Source organism: Cetorhinus maximus, chromosome 20, assembly GCF_964194155.1.
Source record: "Cetorhinus maximus chromosome 20, sCetMax3.hap1.1, whole genome shotgun sequence".
Classification (NCBI taxonomy): Eukaryota; Metazoa; Chordata; class Chondrichthyes; order Lamniformes; family Cetorhinidae; genus Cetorhinus; species Cetorhinus maximus.
The window spans coordinates 6,945,005-6,957,590 of record NC_135898.1 but is presented as its reverse complement, the minus strand read 5'-3'; the positions used below and the strand labels follow the sequence as shown (position 1 = coordinate 6,957,590).

At 45.2% G+C, this 12,586-nt stretch overlaps 1 protein-coding gene across 4 annotated transcripts in view; it reads right to left on the bottom strand.

The window, feature by feature from the left end:
- Positions 1 to 2,940: 2,940 nt before the first annotated feature.
- ash2l (ash2 like, histone lysine methyltransferase complex subunit) overlaps positions 2,941 to 12,586 on the bottom strand; it is a 40,103-nt gene continuing 30,457 nt past the window's right edge. For all 4 annotated transcript variants that reach the window (XM_078565412.1, XM_078565413.1, XM_078565415.1 and 1 more), the window contains 7 exons: positions 11,249 to 11,466; positions 10,044 to 10,211; positions 7,639 to 7,832; positions 6,490 to 6,582; positions 5,499 to 5,597; positions 4,686 to 4,745; positions 2,941 to 3,832 (listed from right to left, as the gene is read on the bottom strand). In XM_078565412.1, coding sequence (XP_078421538.1) covers positions 3,725 to 3,832; positions 4,686 to 4,745; positions 5,499 to 5,597; positions 6,490 to 6,582; positions 7,639 to 7,832; positions 10,044 to 10,211; positions 11,249 to 11,466 — 940 coding nt within the window. In that variant the 3' untranslated portion in view covers positions 2,941 to 3,724. The remainder of the gene's footprint in view (positions 3,833 to 4,685; positions 4,746 to 5,498; positions 5,598 to 6,489; positions 6,583 to 7,638; positions 7,833 to 10,043; positions 10,212 to 11,248; positions 11,467 to 12,586) is intronic.

The following is a 12,586-nucleotide window of genomic DNA, read 5'->3' as shown; positions in this document are numbered from 1 at the left end:
TCGGGACCCTACCCCTGTTCTGAAGAGATTGATGCCCATGATGCAGTGAGTTTTTAAAATAAACATTTGCACAGTCATTTTCAGCCATGTGCAAGGGCAATAGTGTAGAAAGCCTCCTCCCTCCTTTGTAGAACATACAGGACACAGGTAGATGTCAATCACCAGCTTTGGAACGAAATATTGCTCTGTGCCTCCACACAAACCTCCTCCCATTTCCCATTCAACAGTTGAAGGTTTATTGCAATACTGTACGTGAGATATGAAAAACTCCTAACAAATGAAATTGATGGGTTACCTCGTCAGAGACAGGTCCTCAGATGGCAATGTGGTGCTGCCTGGGTTTTGCACTGTGTATGTATATATATTATATGTATATACTCCAGTTCTTATATTTAAAATTGAAAATGCACAGCCTTATTAACTTTGCTATTTATTGATGTTAATGTTTAGTAACAAGCGCACTGCAAATAAAGTGCTCTGTGATTTGTATTTATTACATATTTTAAATAAATTTCCACACTGAGCACTATGAAAATCCTTCTTGAAATTGGAACTGCTATGAAGCCAGTGGGGAAATACTTATCGTTGGTACTCGAATTGTTCACCTCTGCAGCCTTCTTGCGGTGTTGCTGAGATGAGGTGCTGTAGAGGTGTTTTTTGTGTATTCTTTCATAGAGGGTGTGTGTGTTGCTGGCTGGGCCAGCATTTACTGCCCATCCCTAATTGCCCCCGAGCAGGTGGTGGTGAGCTGCCTTCTTGAACTGCTGCAGTCCATGTGGTGTAGGTACACCCAAACTGCTATCAGGGAGGGAGCTCAAGGATTTTGACCCAGTGACCATGAAGGAACTGCGATATATTTCCACATGACTTGGAGAGGAACTTGTAGGTGGTGGTGTTCCCATACATCTGCTGCCCTTGTCCTTCTAGGTGGTGGGGATCACGGGTTTGGAAGGTGCTGCCTAAGGAGGCTGGATAAGTTGTTGCAGTGCCTCTTGTAGGTGGTACACACTGCCGCCACTGTTCATCAGTGGTGGAGAGAGTGAATGTTAAAGCTGGTGGATGATGGGTGCCAAACAAGTAGTAGTGGTTTGTCCTGGATGATGTCAAGCTTCTTGAGTCTTATTGGAACTACGCTCTTCCAGGCAAGTGGAGAGTATTCCACGCTCCTGACTTGTACCTCATAGATGTATCAAATAGTTCAATGGATGAAGCACAGGAAGATTGAAAGGACAGGTTGAGACAGGGGGAAGGCAAGCTGAGGGCTACACGTGTTTTCTGAAACAGAGGATGGTCAACAGCTGCAGCGGCTGACTTCAGGATAGTGGAGAAGGTCAGAACACTGAATTGTGCAATGGAAGAGTTGTGTCAGGACACAACAGGTTTAGGGCTCATTCAGCAGAACTTTTTTCAATAGCTCCCCCAGACGTTCTCGCCATACTTTCCTCTCAATACTGCCGATTGCTGGGGTCAGATTCCCAAGACAGCCATCTGCCACCTCCCCTAACGACCCATTATTCATGTATCTGCCTCGCGATTGAGGAGTTGTGCATTATTTGATCATAAGCAAGCATTTCCCTTTTAGATTTCAAGCACAGATATCAGCTGGGCTGATTTTTCCCTCTCGTGCCCCAATTGCCGAATTGACGGAGATCAGCGCAGGAATTAAACCTGGCATCTTTTGTTCTAAACTGGGCAATTAGCTTACCAACTCTCACCTTCCCTTTCCACAATTCCATGTATTAAGCCCATGGCGATTTCCCATTCTATTCACTTGCTGCACCCATTCCAGGGTTTGGCCTCTAATGAAGCTTGTGGTGTCCATTAGTCCTACTTCACTCAAGCCGCCCTCTCACCTTCAGCCAACACGGAATTAGACTGTTAGTTAATTCCCCCATCAGCCTCTCCACACCTCCTCTAATCCTTTGGACACTAGACAGGCTATTAATTCCCAACTCCCCCCACCCCACCCACCAAATATATCCTGCAAACTGCTTATTCTCACAACTAAGATCCATAGCCACTTGAAGGTCAGACATGCTAAGTGTCAAATCTTCTGGGTCTGACTAAAAGATAGTTACTAACAGCGAAGCTTTTACTTTTCAAAGCTTTGTGGAAACAAGTATTCCCAGTTGAAATCAGTAGTTATTCTGGGATATTTGGTGGAGTGTACATCAGGCCCAACACTGATAGCAGCAAATTGCTCACTGCAAAATATGTAGACACCCATGCCCTCGGAGCAAGACCACACTGTAGGCTAAAAGTACTAGTACAATTTATTTACAGATAAAATACACAAATAGGAAGACACAATGCTAATACTTCCCCCTTTGGGACTGAGCATCCTCACTTAAAATTGGTCCAAAGTGTCATAATGTCCATCAATTTCCCTGTCCCCTTGCACCGTCACTCTTCTCAACTCCAATTGGTTGACCCTTTCACCAATCTTTCACTTTACAAAGAAAATTAAAGGATGAGCTGGAGGAAAAACATGGACAAGCCCCAGATGCATATAGGAAATGGCAAGCATACAGACCCAATTCCCACACAAACTGACAAGAAAACTGTTAAGTGCAGGCAGAAATGAAGCTACTTTGCCCTACAGGATGGAACAGAATGACATTCAATTCTCACAAATATCCATCAGCAGTCCAATTTTAAAATATGGGCTTTTTTTTACCATTGTCCTAATTTAGGTTAGATAGGCAGATGTGTGGGACATTAGAGGCTTCAAGTTAAACTGGAAAGAGATGAAAAATATGTCAAAATGAAGGTGATGAGGATGACTTCAAACCTATAAGTGGATATAAAAACCAGAGAGAAATAGAGGTGACAATTGGCAGACAGTGAAAGAAAGAACCTGCCAATGTCATATCCTTCCTCCCAGAATGAGGGCACATAAATACACAACACAACTTTGCTCAGGAGCACAAGAGACGGACATCAATTCCAACTTTTATTACAGGGTAATGGTATCAAAATACAAGACTTCTTTTAGCCTTCCCTGTTTGGTCTGATGGGTCTTTGTCAGGCCATCTTCCTATGATTGTGAACCTGACATTCCTACACAATCACACAATCACATTCACAACCCACAAAGAGACATAAAGCTTTTGCAGTGCTGTGGAACCCAACCCTACCAAATGTTGTGTGGTCTCTCATAATCACTTCATCTTGCTTGTTCTGATACAGACCTGAACTGAAGTTTACAATCCTCCCGGTGCCCCTTTATCCAGTAGTGAGTAAAGTGGTGTACGTTAGTTAGGATTCCAAGAAGCAGCAGCTTCTATACTAATAAAAGGCCAAGGTCACCAAGTCAAGGCACGTAAAAGCAAGGGACCCATTCAATACTGAGAAAATGCCATTGTTACTTATCTCATGTTGAGGATTCAGCATTACAACAGGGGGAATGTATCATCATGAGGCTACAGTCACATGTCACAAGACAATTGCGACTGGTTTGTTGGGTGGGGAAAGGGCTCATGTACAAGGTCTGAACTTGGCAATTGTACACCACATGACTTACATGTGCATGGAGATGGCTTGCAATAACATCAGGTTGGCTCACCTAAACCCAAGTACATTGAAATTGTTCTGACATGACTCCAAGGTTGTGTGAACCCATCACGACAGTTCATGGCTCAAGTATCACTTCCATTAAGCTTAGTTGCCCACAACTTCTTCAGCTACTTCTGAAGTCCCAGGGTTTCTCTCCATTAAAAGGGACTTAAGGCTCCCATGGTGGGCTTCGCCTGCCATCGACCTCTCCTTCGGCGTGGTAAAGGATGTCTGCCAGTGTGTGCTCCACCACAGCATACCAGCCCATGTCACTTATCTGCACATTCAGCAAAGACAAACAGCATAGGGTTAACGACAGAGGCTCCTGAACATCGGACGGCACAGGCTTGCGCCTGCTGGCTAAGTTTCTGACTCCATTTCAGGGAACTGACTTTGATACACAGTCCACCTGAAAAGGAGGTAGAATCCGAAAGCATCAATCATGTTAAGAGGGCGTGCGATAGGTATGAGGATGAGAAATTTACAGACAAGAAGAGGGTATGTGGGGCTCTCTTTCCGAGAGCCAGCACACACATGATGGGCTGAATGATCTCCTCCAGCGCTTTAAATTCCTATGATTCTATGAATATAGCATTCCTGGTCTAGAAGAGGAAATAACTTGCAATTTTACAGCACCTTGCACGGTCTCTGGGAAACCCAAAGCACTTTGCCAATAGCAAACTACTTTTGAAGTTCAGGCCACCGTTGCAACATGACAGCCAATTTGCACACAGCAAGCTCCCATAAACAACAATGAGAAAAATGACCAGTGAACCTGTAGTGCTGTGGGTTGAGGGGTAAATATTGGCCAGGATACTGGGAGAATTCCCCAGCTCTTCTTCAAATCTTACCACAGGGTCTTTAACGTCGACTTCGGGGATGATGGAGCCTTGGTTTCGTGGTCAACCAAAAGCAATTTTAGAATTCAAGGAAAGAAACTGAAGCTGGAAATCCAAAGCCCTTCCCACACAAAACACTGCAAATTCACTGGTCAGTGTTTATGAAGAGAAAAGGCCAATTAGGTGTGCCGCCGCCCTCCTCCCTCCAATTCCAGCATTCGTTCCTCTTTTTAAAACATGGAGTGAACAGCATACTACAAGCAATGAGAAGCAGTCATTTGAATCACTTACTGGTTTGAATGGAATGTCTTTTGGAGGATACTTGAAATTTGGTCCAAAGTTGATTGACACCTGAAAAGATCAGACCCAAAAGTCAATGATTTGCTTCACCTTAAGGTGTCTGAATAAGTGAACCGCCTGCTCGATATTACAGCATGAAAACTGAGTTCCATGGTCTAACATAAGATTCATTCAGAGGTAGACTTAACCAAAACTTCAAACCAATTCTTCCCTTCTGAAAAATAGGGTTCATGTTACTCAAATCGAGCAAACAAATCCAATTGAAATTCTCAGGCACTGAAACAAAAATCTAACTGCAAGTGCAAAAACCTAATTCCCTCCATTAATTGCATGGTGCTTTTACATCGGTACATGATGGCTCCCTATCACCAACAATCCCTCCTTCTCTCTGCCCTGGATCTCCCACATCACGAAGCTAACTAATTCGTGAGAGGCTCCCAAAGCCAAGTGCCTGCAGTGCATCTCCTCCGCTTTGGGGTAATGCTCATCTTGGACTTGGTCCTCTATTGCTGAGCTCGAGAATGGGGGTCCTGCATCCCCACAGCCTTCCAGCAGCTTTCAACCCAGAGGCACAGGAAGCAGGAAACATGTGAAAACGATGACTACTTGAATCCAAGAAAGTGAGTGCTGCACTGATGGTGAGCAGTGAAAGCGTGAGGGAATTCTCTGTGCACATAATAGAGCAGTTGGTTCCCTCTGCCATTTTATTCTATCGCACCATCATAGATGATCAATGTAACAGAGACACAGTAGGCAAAGGCTGCAACCAGCAAGAGCTCATTGTGCTTCTACAGCTGTACTTACTGTGCAGTTCTTGTACAAAGAAATTGCAGGATGGTACACACCAGCATATACATTTTCATAGGCAGTTCCCTCATTATCGCCATTCTTATAAAATATCATCTGATCAAGAAAAAAAGAGAACATTTCAGTGACATAGCCATGGCATCAGTTGTTCTAAATCCAATCTGTAAGAATTGGACAACAGCAAGTGTTCCTGCAATGATTCAATCCTGTCCTGATCTAGTCAGATAATAATGAAGAAACCTGCATTTCTCTTGAGCCGGGCTCAATCTCAGGTTCTGACAATGAAGTGCTTTCTTTATAACGTAGTCATTGTTATATTGCAAAAAACACAGCTGCCCACTTGCACACAGCTGGATTCCACAAACAGCCATGAGATAATAGTCAGATAATCCGCTTCTCGTGGTATTGGCCAAAGGATAAATATTACACTGGGGGACCGGGGAGGAACTCGGTTCTTCCTCGGATAACGGGATCTCTTATGTGCACCAGAGTGCGCAGATTCCTGTGCAAAAGTCCTGTCCAAAAGGCAGCCCCTCTGACCGCACTACCTCAGTACTGGACTGTGGTGTTTATACTGACTTTGCACTCAAGTCTCTGGAGTGGGATTTGAACCCATGAGCTTCTGACTCAGGCTTCTGATCAGAAGTCCCAACTTGAATTCTTGGACCAGCCCAAGCCAAAGTTGGGGTGGAGCATTACACTTGGCTTGAGCAGAGTTCCAAGTCATGGCTGCGCTACTATTGTGGTGCATTCGTGTATGTACTGGATGTGGACAAGATCACAAAGAGTCTGGATTAACCTCTTTGTATACGCTTCGGCCCCCAGGAAATAAGGTCAAGTGATCTACTGATACTGTCCTGTATCTCATGTGGAAAACTGCAGGAACTGTACCTCAGAATATGTCTCCAAGTATTTTGATGAAATGGAACTGCTGGCTGATGGCAACTGCAGACAAGCACGTGTGGCAAAATCTAATTGGGAATCTCACCTTGCTGCCTGTCGCTGGCTTGAGGCTCTTCTCAGCCTTGTCCACAAAGTCTTTCTCCTCAAAGTACAAGTAACTCTTGAATTTAATCAGAGCCTGATCCAGAGAGAAAAACACTGACATTAAGGGTACATAACACAAACTTCTTTTTCTCTTGCAGATTTTCCCAGATTAGTGCTGCATGATGTGCTCAAAACAAAGGCTGCAAGCATTGAAGGAGCTGCTCCCAACAGCTGGACAAACAGAAGGTGGCCATTCCAACAGATGCAAATACTAATCTGGGCTCCATGTATCAGAGGCTTTAAAATTAGCATTCTGACTTGGTGTACCTGCTTCCTTAGCTGTACAGTCTTTTGGGACGTACTGTAAGAAATTAGGCAGTAAGCTCCCGGAAACAGCAATATGATAATGACCAGATCGTTTGTCTTTTAAAGTTGTCGGTTGAATGATCAATATTGGCCGGGACACCTGAAAGGAATACCCCACACTTCTTCAGAATGGTAATGAGGGATTGATTACATCCAAGATGGATCCTTGGTACAGCCTCTCATCCTGAAAGACGATGCATCAACAGTGCAGCACTCCCTCAGGACTGAGTCATCAAGACTCGATTTTGTGCTCAAGCCTCTGGAGTGGGGCTGGAACCCATGACCTTCTGGCTCAGCTGTATTCCCACTGAGCCACAGCTGACATCTAGGCTCCAATAGCATTATCAGATGCCTTGGGGACAATTCACTTGCTCAGCCACCAGTGCACAAAATTACCATTTGGAGGGACAAGGAGACTGAACAGAGCCAAGTTGATGCAGACAACATAAGTTGAGGTAGAATAATGTTAGACAGCTCATTCTGATGACCAGATGGCCTTCTGTACAGCATAAACACATGGGACTCCCCACCAGAATGGGACAGATTCCATCCTTCTTCTTTGCAAGTTACCAGCAAGGCCATCACATAACCAGGACATTTTCTGCTCCAATTCTTTGGACATTAAAAACCAAAAATGCCTTTGATGGGAATGTGCTTAACCTAACTGTTAAACTTGTTTACCCCAAGTTGACCAAATGTTCAACTTCAATGAACATATTAATGTTAATGAGGGAATTTTGTGAAATTGAAATTTTGATCCATCTGCAAAGACCCATCCATTTACCTTATCTTTGTAAGTGTCTGGCAGTGCCCGAGCAGCCTCAGTGTCCTCCGGAAGGTAGAGATAAAACCCCAGGATGTCCCCTTGCCCGTAGCCTTTGGCGTAGTGTTTGCCGATTGACTGATGGAACTTGGTCCCTTTCTTGCTGCGCCACGAGTAACTGAACTTATCATAGCCCAAGGGTGCCTGGAGATTGCCTGGAGGGAGCCAAGTTTAAAGAGGTTACAACTTGATCTCTGAACTTTGCTGTCAATCACTTCAGCTCCAAAGATGCTGCCAGTCTGCCAACTCCCTGATTTATTTTGGGTTGGCATCAAGACCCACCTTCTCACAATTTCAGAAACTGTGCAATTTTTTTCCCCATCCTTTCATCTGAGCTACGTGCTTTCCTACTCTAGGGCTTGGTGCTAACAAACCACTGCTACTTAATTTACCTCACCGCCTCTCATTTAAGATCTCGTGTGAGGGGACTGTGTTTCTTAATCAAGAATTCACTGTACCAGAGGCAGGTTTTAGGAAGTATACATTTTGTCAAGCCACAACCAGTACCAAAAGAATAAGCCGCAGTACCTGTCATACATCAGCATCCCGTGGCTCAGGTGAGCAAACCTGCTCCAAAACAAAGTACAGTACACATTTAAATTTTCATTTTTAAACTTTGAGGGATTCCGCTCACTGGAAAATCCAACTTTTTTTTTCCTCATAAAATCATCGTCCCTTATCCCATTTACAACTGATCAGTAGCCACGTGCACTTGCTCCACTCTGCTTGATCAACTGCCGACTTGTACAATAATTTTAACCCTTCTGCAGGTAGCTTTTGAGAAAGTTCAAGTTTGGGCAAAACAAACTGGTCAAAGGTAAATCCATGTCAATAACTCTACCAGCAGTCACTGCCCCAGTTAAAAAAAAAGGAAATGTCAGGTTAAAAAAAGGTGGCAGCACCTCAATGGCCTGACATAAGCAAGCAGCTAATCTCTTCCAGTTTGAATGGAAGGTTTTTCAAAATTTCTGTGCTGCATTCACCCACACAAGAAATGGGAGGAGGCCATTTGGCCTGTCAAGCCTGCTCCACCATTCAGTACAATCATAGCTGATCTCAGGATTCAAGCCCACTTTACTGCCTGCTCCCCAAATCCTTTGATTCTCTGAGGAGCCAAAAATCTGTCTATCGCAGCCTTAAATATATTCAGTGGTGGAGCATCCACAATCCTCCATGGGAGAGAATTCCAAAGATTCACAGCCTTTGCGGTGAAATCATTTTTTTCTCATCTCAGTCCTAAATCATTGGCCCCCTCATCCTGAGATCGTGCCCTGGTGTTTGAGATTCCCCGGTCAGCCGAAACAATCTCTCAGTGTCTACAGTGTGAAGCCCCTTCCGGGATGCTTCTCCACTGGAGCTGAGCAGGTGGGAAAACCTTGGAAGTTGGTGGCAGCTTGGAAGGCTCTGAGAATAAGTGACTCCCCCACTGCCACCCACGTTAAGGCAAGAGAGGCAGGTTAGATTTCCAACTGCAGCTGAAAGAGGGAACAGTGCACTCAGTGGCAAAATCAGTTTCGCCACCACCGCATCAGCCAATGAACTGGAGGCTGGCGTAACTTACAGCAAACAGAGTCTACTTAAACAGTCTCTATGACCGTCAGCAAACAGAACTCATGGCCAAAACTATTGCAGAGGTCTCACGAAAAAGGCAGGGTTATTTCTCCAGTAAAATGCAGTGATTGGAGGATAGTTACATCATATAAATTAAAAATAAAGTTGTCTTTCATGTTGCGTCAGCCAAGAGCTGGATAAGCCACTACAAAATTCTGTGGTCATCCAAGTGAGCCTTATTTCAGGGGCTGAAGCATTAACTCCATTTGTTTTGCGCTTTGTTTGAGGCCATAGTTAGTTGGCATCTCTGTCATTCATTTCACTGCAGGACTTGTTTTCTCTCTCGTATGAACATATAAAATTGATGGACAAGCAAAAACCAGTGGGCCTATCAAGTCTGCCCCACTCTCAACTGCCAGGGCATCATGACTGGACACTCACTCTTGGCCTCCTCCAACCATGCTGTTGGCCGAGAGAGGGCAAAAAAATAATGAAAAACCCAAGCCAAGAAGGAAGGATAAAATGCTCTAGAAATTCCTCCACAACTCCCTCAAGAAACAGAACCAGATTACATAGGTTGATTGTTACTTGTAGAGCCACTTAGCTTTTACATGTTTCACATCTGTCCATGAAATTGCTTTCTTTAAAAAATTGACATGTCTTTCTAGCTGTCAACTGGACTCTCACCTCAACCCGTTTTACTCCAAGGGCTGCCCTTCAAAAGCTCAGGCTGACGAGGTCAAACAGAGCCAGACCCTGCACAAAGTGAAGTCCCTTATTCTAATACCATTGTGCAGGTCTGAGACGTACCGTACCTAAAGGTTGTGACCAACCAAGTCTCGCAGCTGTCTCCGCAGGCATTTCATCCACTGTGATCTCAAAGTACCAGCCTCCTTTCCGGATCCCATGAGACGCTCGCACCATGGAGTAGCCTTTCTCTCCTGTCACTGTCAGCCGGTCATCAGATATCTTGAGCTGAGGGGCTGGAAAAGTCACAGAGCCAATAAACACCAGGTTTCACAGGTGCTCTCCATATTACAGAGTTGCCTGGTTTCATAAGTGCTCGACGATGTATGAAGATCAATTTCAATTAGGAGCTCGCGAAAGCAACAACATTAAGTGTCTCCTACTTCCCGAACTCCCAAGTCTCCTCAACTTTAGATACGACAGCTGGGTAACCATCTTAGAGAAAGAATAATTTGGAGGATGGACTCTACATTAAGTCTGTGGTTTGATGCTGGACACTGTGCCTACTGATCCCTTCCTTCCCCTACAAATGGTGGCTACAAGTGAAGAGACCCTCTCCTCGATCTGGTGTGACAAAAGATCTCCAACGTGAGCTCATCACAAGTAAACCCAGAGTCTGGTACATGAACGGCTTTGGCCACAATGGGTCAGTACCACCACAGAGAGGGGAAGGCACAGTTATTTCAAGTTCAACTTGACCCAGGAAAATTTATGACATCCCCAAATTCTGAGATTCCTTGGGGAGTAAATGATGCAGGAACCACTGTGACCGAAGGACTGCAAATCTGCAACCAAAAAGCCACAAAGCTATCTCTATCTTGCACAGTGCACTCAGCTCCCTATTGCTATGGCTCCCTATGCTGAGAGGCTGAGAATATGGCCTGGGCTACCAATTAACACAAGGGCGGAGAAGATCCTTTTGTGGAACAAGTGTTCACAACTGTTAACAACAATAAATTGAAGACGAGGGGCTGATTCCAGGTTATACACAGCTGGAATTGTCCCCAACGCAACTGTTCCCCACCTGACAAACACTGGAAAGAATGCAAGCAGACTGCCACATCTTCAAATTGCACATCAAGACCCACCCATTCTGCAGAGCACAAAGGTTACAGCCACTGCGACCCTCTTGGAGCTCCGTTCTCCTTGGGAGGAAGCCTCCACTTCTCAAGCGGCTGCCCACTGCCCCATCAGCCCAACAGAGAAACATTTAAAGAGAAATGCTTGTGTGCATCACCCCCCCACCCCACCCCAGAACACCTCATGTACGCACCTCGATCATGCAGTGCCAGAAGAACCTTTTCATACAGGCAAGCCCTGTAGAGGTCCCCGGGGATGGGTTTACCAGCCCAGCAGTCCAGCTCCAGTTTCTCTGGGTCCGGAGCATGGGGATCAGGTTCAGCCAGGATATACCGATAACCATCCTTGTTGAACGGATGTTCCAGGGGATAGCCATGTGGGGGCAGACGTTGAGCAGCGAACAGCGGGTCACTGGACGGTGTAGGGTGGGGGGAAGAAATATATACATTTAGGTTTACATAAAAGCACCTCATCTCCCCTTAAGATCTTCCTCAGCCATTCCCTATTCATGGGCCCAAATGCAGCTAGTAACATCCTTGGGTGAAACCCTAATTTCTACCATCTGATACTTCCCACCTAATCCCTCAGGAACCTGAATCAGATCAGACAGGGCCACAGTACAGTGAAATAAATACCGCTGCGGTGTAAACATTCTAACGACATCAGTTGCGAGTCACAAAAGGGTCTACACAATTGTGTCATGTTCTTCTCTTTGGCCAGTGGCACCAAAACATGCCAGTAATTAACTCCATATCCAACACAATCCATTTCTGCACTCCTTTCCCTCAAGAAACTAATATGGTAAGTGTCCCTCGATTGCATGTGAACCACTTCAGTATTGACCACACATCACTCTGCCCTCTCCTGCGCTTGAGTGCAAACACTTGAGCGCTCATCTGGCTTGGGCTAGGGCCTAGTGCTACAGCTAAGCTATTCTGCTCAGTCTGTAAATCACCATGGTGGAGGCCCTGTTATGGACAATGAATGATTAAGCACCTCCCTCAAACAGCAAATTAAAGATCGGAAACTCAATGTGGAGCCACTATTCTCCCCACCCTCAAACAAGTCCAAAGACTTGCGCCTATAGAGTTTCTTTCAGGGCTCCAGGATGTCTCAAAGCACTTGACAGCCAATGAAGTATTGTCATTGAAGCAGAGTCATATCAGGATATTCAGTGGCATTACCATCTCTGAGTCCCCCACTATCAACACCCTGGGGGTTACCATTGACCAGAAACTGAACTGGACTAGACATATAAATACTGTGACTACAGGAGCAGGTCAGGGGCTGGGAATTCTGCGATGAGTAACTCACCTCCCAATTCCCCAAAGCCTGTCCACCATCTACGTGGCACAAGTCAGGAGTGTGATGGAATACTTCCCATTTGCCTGGATAAGTGCAGCTCCCACAACACTCAAGAAGCTTGATACCACCCAGGACAAAGCAGCCCGCTTGATTGGCACCCCATCCACAAACATTCACTCCCTCCACCACTGACCCACAATAGCAGCAGTGTGTACCATCTACAAGA